Source organism: Centruroides sculpturatus, unplaced genomic scaffold (genome assembly GCF_000671375.1).
Source record: "Centruroides sculpturatus isolate CEXI.00-Female unplaced genomic scaffold, Cexi_2.0 scaffold701, whole genome shotgun sequence".
Taxonomy (NCBI): Eukaryota; Metazoa; Arthropoda; class Arachnida; order Scorpiones; family Buthidae; genus Centruroides; species Centruroides sculpturatus.
The window spans coordinates 193,450-201,381 of record NW_019385058.1 but is presented as its reverse complement, the minus strand read 5'-3'; the positions used below and the strand labels follow the sequence as shown (position 1 = coordinate 201,381).

The following is a 7,932-nucleotide window of genomic DNA, read 5'->3' as shown; positions in this document are numbered from 1 at the left end:
AAGCCAATTACTGCCTACGTTATGGAGGATCTTGTTCAATTGGCGCACGGTGTGGTCCAGATGCGGACCTCCTACGGCTCTTTTGTATGCCACTGTCGATGACATAAGCCGCGGGGCACCTCCATTTACCGATTCGGACACGGCAAAGAATTGCGCGTATCTCCACCGAAACAAAAAAATAAAAAAAAGAAAGAAAGAAATGAAAAGATTAAAGAGAAAAGCCTGTTTGAATCTGTCTGTTGCAGCTTGTCGACGTTTCAAAACTTTGCTACAATTTCGTGTAAAGTAGCGAGAGCTTCATTAAATATAGAAAACGAGTATTCAGCCGTCTGCCTCTTCCTCCTACTTTCTAAACTTTGCTCGACAGGGTGGGTGCGATCGATGACGACGAAACGAGCTCCAGATGGCGACACCGTCGACCAGAGGTAACGGAAGGCGGAGGTAGGCGTTCGACAGTGTCGAGGAAAGGCTCGGAGACACGAGAATGGCAGAGAAGAGAAGAGCGGGATGTCATCCCACTCGGTGGGACGTCGCGCAGAGATCCGTCTGCAAGTCATGACGACTCGAACCGTGTCAAACATGGAACGAAAGTTCAGGCGGTTCCTGAAGAAAGCCTGCTTCTTCTCGGTCATGTGCTGCGGTCTGCTTTGCTACACGTGGCACGTGGCGGTTCGCGGCTTCCGATCCGTGGCCGAATCCAATCCCGGCGAATGGAGACCGGAAGAATACGCCGTCAGGACCTGGTTGCCCAGAGGAATCAAAGAAAGGGTCGACACCAGCTACGAAGATTCAAGACCCGTTGCCAATTGCAGCTGGTATGGAGAAATAATGCACAACAACGTTACCGTCCCCAAACTTAGTCCTCCCAGTAGAAAACTACCGCAGGCGTTAATTATAGGAGTCAAGAAGTGCGGAACCAGGGCTCTTCTCGAATTCCTCAGGGTTCATCCGGACATCAGAGCCACCGGACCCGAAACTCACTTCTTCGATCGCCACTACAAGCTTGGACTGGAGTGGTACAGGTCAGTGTCATATTATTAATTAATTCATTTCCATACATTTCGGCTTATCAATCGAGCTACGTTCTAAGCCACGTAACGTAATTAAAGACGGTGCCGCCATAAGATATTCGCAACGGGTTCGGGTAGAGGTATGTGCAAGAGGAGAAGTGGACAAAGTAGGATGGGTGTAATCTTGGATGATTACAAAGCGATTGAAAGATCTCCCTTTACATAGAAGCCACGAACACGTGCGGTGACACGGAGAACCTCTCTGCGGTGTCTATTGTCGCGTGGAGGGAAACCACGCGCTGCCCCTTCTCCTCTCCACCACTTTCACCCCGCTGCCCCTCTGTTGAGTCTGACAAAGAGAAATTAGGTCGCGAGTGGTCCTATGAAAAACACATGAATTACTACGATTTCGTATTCATCAACCACGCTTAATTACATCATTCTACTGATTAAATCGACGACACTCATGCAGCCACCGTCTCCAAATTTTATTCTTTATATAAATTGACGATCAAAGAGAAGTGTAAAGTGAATCTCCAACGAATTTCTTTCTATTTTCTAAGAGAACAAAAAAGAATTTTTAAGAGTATACTCCTCAGTAATGAACTTAATAAATATATATATATATATACAACCGCATTAAAATCTCTTTTTTAACTGGAAAAAAAAACTAAAAAGATCAATTTATGTCACTTGCAACTGCTTAATCTAAAGTCATTTAAGCGCATTATTCTCTGACTTGGTGGAGAAAAAAATGGCAACATATGCTTTGACCGTTGTAACTGATGTACAGAGTTTAGGAAAGAGAAGAGAGTCGTCAGAGTTTTATTACTGTTAGTCACATCATGGGGAAGAAAGAGGAAAAGAAAATATCCAATTATGAGATGATTAGCCGCTGTTTCGTCACGGAAGAAGCGCTTAGGTATGTTTAGATGGTTTGATGTAAATCCCGTGTTACCGTTGGATGGTTGATCGATCGGGTCGGACCAGGAAATGATTAGATGTGTGACTCGAACCAAGTTGATCCATCCAAGCGTTCACTAAGTACGCCTATCATTTCCTTTTCAGATGTAATACGCTCCTTTGTCGATCCAATCTGTTCGGACATTCGTTACAGGTGATATTGCACTTTGGTCACAACTTTTCACATAAGTTCTTTTTCATAATTGCTTCGGTTTCTCCTCCAATTCCTCTCTCAAATGAATCCTTTAGACTTTCATTTAATTCTTGTAACAAACTTCTGATTTAAATATTAAACCGGAATTTTTCTCCTTTTCCTCCTCCTCCTCCTCCTCCTCTTCCTCCTCTTGGAACCGGTAACAGACTTTACAATTATAAAATCGGCAAAACTCGTGCTGATCCGTGTGCCGAACGGTAGGAAATATAGGAAAAATAAATGACTTCTAAATCTCCTATAAATCTTTTTCTCCTTCGATTCAGGTGAACATTTGCGATTTTCAAAAGTATCGCTACGTCAGCAAGGATTCGGGAGGAGAAAAAAAAAGGGATTTTTTAAGGGAAAAAAATCAATTTTTATTCCGTTCCTTTGATTTAAAAAGAGGAAATTCGTGACGGTATTAATTTTATTATCGGAGTAACGTAACGCATAATCTTCTCTAGTGCCGACTTGGGATAGTAAGAGGCAAGTTCAGCATAAAATTCGGGTTTTGCTTTGATTACCGACAGAATTGTAGAGTTTGAAAAATTCGATAACAGTTACCGGAGAGAAGTCTCTTCCATTCTTCATATAAGACGACGTTACTGGGTTTTTTGTGAAGTTTTTTTCTGCATCTTTTTTTTTACATAGAAGCCATGCACTTACCCAGGTGCAGAGACCTTAACTGACTAAAGTAAGAAAGAAGGGCTGCGAGTGACACGGGATGTTAAGGAAGTGGCTTACAGCAGTCACATGTCAATAGGTTCTCTCCGACTGTCAACTGCAGTTCTCTTCTATTTACATAGTTAGTGGTGGCTAAAGTATCGCAGTATTGAGGTTGAGTGATCCGGTATATCCCTCGGGATTCTATTGGCTCCTTAGAGAATTCGAGCTTCTTCAATTGATGGCTTCTTTCACTCCAGGTTACTTCTTTCTCCAAGTTTGATATTTAATGATGGATTGTGCACTCTCTTAGTTTCGTTTCCTTCTTCTAAATTGAGTTCGAGAGACGTTAGGATTTCAATTTTAAGCTTAAATATAAGGAGAGGGGTGTAAGTTCGTTAATAATGACGGATTGCTTCTTTCGTTGTAGACAACACATGCCAGTGAGCCTGGAAGGTCAGATAACCATGGAGAAGACGCCTAGCTACTACATCACCAAGGAAGTGCCCTCCAGAATCCACAGTATGTCTCCTCTGATGAAGTTGGTGGTAGTGGTGCGCGATCCGGTGACTCGAGCCGTTTCCGACTATACTCAGTCCACTAGCAAGAGGCCCGATACGCCTTCCTTCGAGAGCATGGCCTTCCTCAACGGTAGCGAAGGCTTAGTGGACACGGCATGGAGTGCCATTAGGATTGGAGTTTACGCTCGCTTTCTGGACTGGTGGCTGCAATACTTTCCTCTACAACAGTTTCATTTTGTTAGTGGAGAGACTCTGATACAGGATCCGGCCGGGGAAATGGCTAGATTGCAAGATTTTCTAGGCTTAAAGCGGGTAATTACCGAGAAACACTTCTATTTCAATGAAACTAAAGGCTTTCCTTGTCTAAAAAAGTCGGAGGGTAACGGTAATCCTCACTGTTTGGGTAAGACTAAAGGAAGGACACATCCCGAAGTGTCCCTTTCCACTATACAAAGATTGAGAGATTTCTATCGTCCTTTCAACCTTAAGTTCTACCAAATGACCGGGAGAAATTTCGGTTGGCCCTGATGACTCTACATATCCTGCCTATTATCTTCTTCTGTGCCAATATCTAAACCTCATTAGCATGATACTGCCACCATGTGAGAGGCAACCACCCAAAAATGACCCCATTATTGTTCTCGATTTTTTTACCTCGAGATCTCATCGATGTACAGATCACTGTATAAGAAAAGTTGTACATTAAATGAATGTAGTGGATTATCTTTCTTTTATTTGGATTATCGTGGAAAAATCTCTCCCCCCACCAAAAAATTCGATTAACACACGAAAATCTACCGTAAAATATAATATAAATATAGAAAATGTCGATTGAAATCAATGGGTAGACGTTCGAAAGGTTTAATAATTACATTGTTCAAGATAAATTCCTCTAAACTTTCATTAAGCAGAAAGAAAACTCTTTAAATTGATCCACTCTACACTTAACTTTAGAGGTTTTTCACTCCCAAAATGGGAGATTTCTATCTTTAAAATGGATCATTATATATATAATGATTATATATATAATATATATAATAAATTAGAGACTTTATTTTTGATATATTTTAATTAAAAAAAGGTTTGCCACGTCAACTAATGAAGTCTTTATAATTGCCTATTTTCGGAGATCGTTATTGGCTTTAGAGGTTTTTACTTCTGCTAATGGTTTACTTTTAGAGACGCTATCCGAAGCTTTATATTTAGAAAACAAAAGTCTAAAAGTTTCTAATTTTAGAAGAGAGAAAAGTTAAAAGTTTCTATTATATAACAATCAACGTTTTAAATACCTTTTACGTTTCTCGATAAATAGGAACCCATTAGTGTATGAGTGGATAAAACCGCTAAGCACCGGTTACGGGTTCGCACCTGACCAACGAGCTGTTCACGTGGAATTTAGTGTTTTCTTCCCGTGTTTAGCATCTAAATAGGGGCTAAAATCCCCATTAAAACCACTAAACACCGGTAGTTGATCGCGGGTTCGCGCCTCACCGACGAACTGGCCGCGTGGAATTTAGTATTTTCTTCACGTGTCTAGCACCTAAATATGGGCCACTTTTCCCACAGAAATATATGAGCCAGTTTTCTTTAGTATTTAGCAGCTAAATAGGGGCCACTTTCCCACAAAAACACCTAAACACGAGCCAGTTTTCTACAGTATCTAGTACCTAAACTCGAGCCATTTTTATACTGTATCTAGCACCTAAACACGAGCCAGTTTTATACAGTATCTAGCACCTAAACTCGAGCCATTTTTATACTGTATCTAGCACCTAAACACGAGCCATTTTTCTACAGTATCTATCACCTAAACACGAGCCATTTTTATACAGTATCTAGCACCTAAACTCGAGCCAGTTTTCTACAGTATTTAGCACCTAAACAGGGGTCACTTTCCCATAGAAAGTCTTTCCTCCAGGCACCCCTTTCCTAACAGATCGAGCTAGTGTTACGTGGCCTCACATCATCAATTCCATCTAATCATCGAACAGAGACAGAGACATAGGAGATTCTTAATTTACAACAAATATAAGTCTAAAAATTCCACAAAATAGTATCTTCTAGTTCAGAAAAATAAAATCCAAACATTCGAAAAATAAGTTTAAAACCGAAATAAGAAGAATTTTCAGTGGATGATATGAGTTTTATTAAATAAAACTGCGCTAGAATAAACAGCGATATGTTACAATTGCCTCTCTCATTAATGATAATTTGTGTCGTCAAGATATTTACAAAGCCGAGAGAGAGAGAGCAGCTTAGCATTGACAAGCTAATTCCCGAAACGTCATTCGGTTATCGCCATGTTTAATTTAACAGTCTGAAGCTTTAATTAACAGTCGCCAACCTCATCAAATATGTTTCGCTCTCTTCCATTTTGCACCTCTTCGCTATAACTTTCGACCGGGATTAGCACTTTGGGATTAGCCATAAGATCATTAAAATCCCCGACAGAGGAAAAACCACTATTAAAGAGGCATCGATTCGGTTCAAAAGGGGAGCGAGGAACCAAAAAAAAAAATAAATAACAAACTTTAAGGATATAATTACGAGAAAGTCGTTCCTTTAATCGAAATCTTCTTCAGTTTTTGAGGGAGACCATTAATGTAGGATACGTATCCTGGTGAATATACGGATGCGTAATTGTTACAGAGGGAATATATGATAATCCCACGCTTTATCTGACGTCTACATGTATCCATTCTGATCAATATAGGAAAGTTTGGCCGGCAATACCATTTTCCAAACTGTAGCACGTGACTGGAAGAGAAAATGATGTATTTTTGTTGTAAGATACGCTGTGATTACAGTTTTTCCATCCGTTTTCTTTTCGTTATCGATTGTTTCCTGCCGCACACACCCATATATATATATATATATAACTCTACAATTCAAACTTTGCGCCGCTTATTTGAATGGAGAAACCATCACGAGATTGGATGAGGGATGGATGCGGCTTTAGATGAATAGAAATCCGAAACGTGCGATTACTCGTATCTCGTATATTTATACGTCCGTGCCACGCCGTAACTATTTTATTATGAAATTTAATTAAAAAAAAAAAAAAAGAGTATTATAGAAGAGGAGAAAGAAGAAAGATGGCTGGCAGCAGGACGTCTGTAAAGCATTGACCGAGCGAAAAGCAGAGACATGGTAAGTCCCGTGATTAAGAGCGTGAGCGTGTGGTAGTCTTGTCACGTTTAAGTTTGTCACAAGTTTCTTCTTGCGGCGGCTGTATTGACGAAAATGTCACATCGCCATCGACTCCCTACAGAGTCGCCTTAATTCTAAATCTGGGTGCCGCATTTCTCTCTTTCTCTCTCTCTCTCGTCGTCCAGAATGCTACTGACTATCAAGCGTGTATGGCCATCGATCCTCAAATATCCTATTTATTTTTTTATATATTCTTATTTTTTTTAAACCTCGAGACGGTGGAATAAAACAAGAGGCAACGGAGGTGTAGTGGAACTTAAAGATGGAAGAAGAAGTGGAGGATGGGAGAGGCAAAGTTAGACTAGAATTTATCTCGGTCTTTATTGGAGAGAATTGTAAACTCGTCTGAGCTTCTATTATCTTTAGCAAACAGCGCTTAACCGTCTTTTGTTTATCAACTAACTCGCTTTGCATTTAAATATATTCTGGGCATAAAAGGATTTCCTCATTTCTGCCGCTCTTCGTCGTCCCTTGCAAATGACGTCTGACGTTATAACGCCATTCCTAATAAGAACTCTGATAGGATAAAAACGGGATTGAACTTTGAAATCCACTAATAGCCGTTATAATTGCATTAATCTATTGAAGGTTCTTAGTAATTAGATTGAAGCGACGACACAATGCATTTATCTAGGTTCTTTGTAATTTTCTGACGGGTAAAAGACATTCAAAAGCTGTGTGCAAATCTTGCAATCGGGTCAATAGACTAAACAGACTTTAATGATTAATTAAATTGCAGGATTTCGAAAGGAAGGAAAGAAACCATCTGAACCGAGTTAAACCGTTAATAAAAGAAATTCAAAGCATATTCTCTCTATTCTTAAGAGATTATCCACTTAAGGGAGCATCGATTTCAGTTGCCAGTTGGTTTTTCATTCTCGCCATCCCCGAGAGACAATGACCCGGTGACATCTTGTCTTTTAGCAGCAATTCTCCCAAAACGTACTCTTTTGTCAACTCTGATTGACTCCAGCATTTACCACTCACCTCCTAAATTGATGATAGGAGTGCATTTTTTTCCCTCCTCGTCTCTCTCTCTCCTACCCTTAATCTTCGTCTTTAATTTATGCTTCCTTCCAGAAGGAGATGATAATTAAAGAGCTGAGAGGCATTCAATTAAACGGTATTGTCGGAGGAACGAACAAGAACTGAAAAAACTATTAGCAGAGAATAGGCCATGCGTTTCTTTGGTCATTACAACTTTCTCTTGTACGTCGTTGATAAACGGAGACGAGAAGAAAAGAAAAACCTATTCTTTTCATCGCGATAACGCTTTTACTACTGATTAATACCTTAAATCTCCAATTTCCTTCTTCTAACCATATCTAAAATTGTAATTTTCTGTTTAGTCTCGACAAAACGACAAAGCCTT

At 40.0% G+C, this 7,932-nt stretch overlaps 1 protein-coding gene across 1 annotated transcript; it reads left to right on the top strand.

Annotated features, from left to right (window-relative positions):
- The first annotated feature begins 469 nt into the window (after positions 1–469).
- On the top strand, positions 470–4,060 carry LOC111634081 (heparan sulfate glucosamine 3-O-sulfotransferase 6-like). The gene is made up of 2 exons (XM_023378758.1): positions 470–1,022; positions 3,260–4,060. Exons 1-2 carry the CDS (start codon positions 508–510, stop codon positions 3,876–3,878), a joined length of 1,134 nt encoding a protein of 377 aa, XP_023234526.1. The 5' UTR covers positions 470–507; the 3' UTR covers positions 3,879–4,060.
- The last annotated feature ends 3,872 nt before the right edge of the window (positions 4,061–7,932 follow it).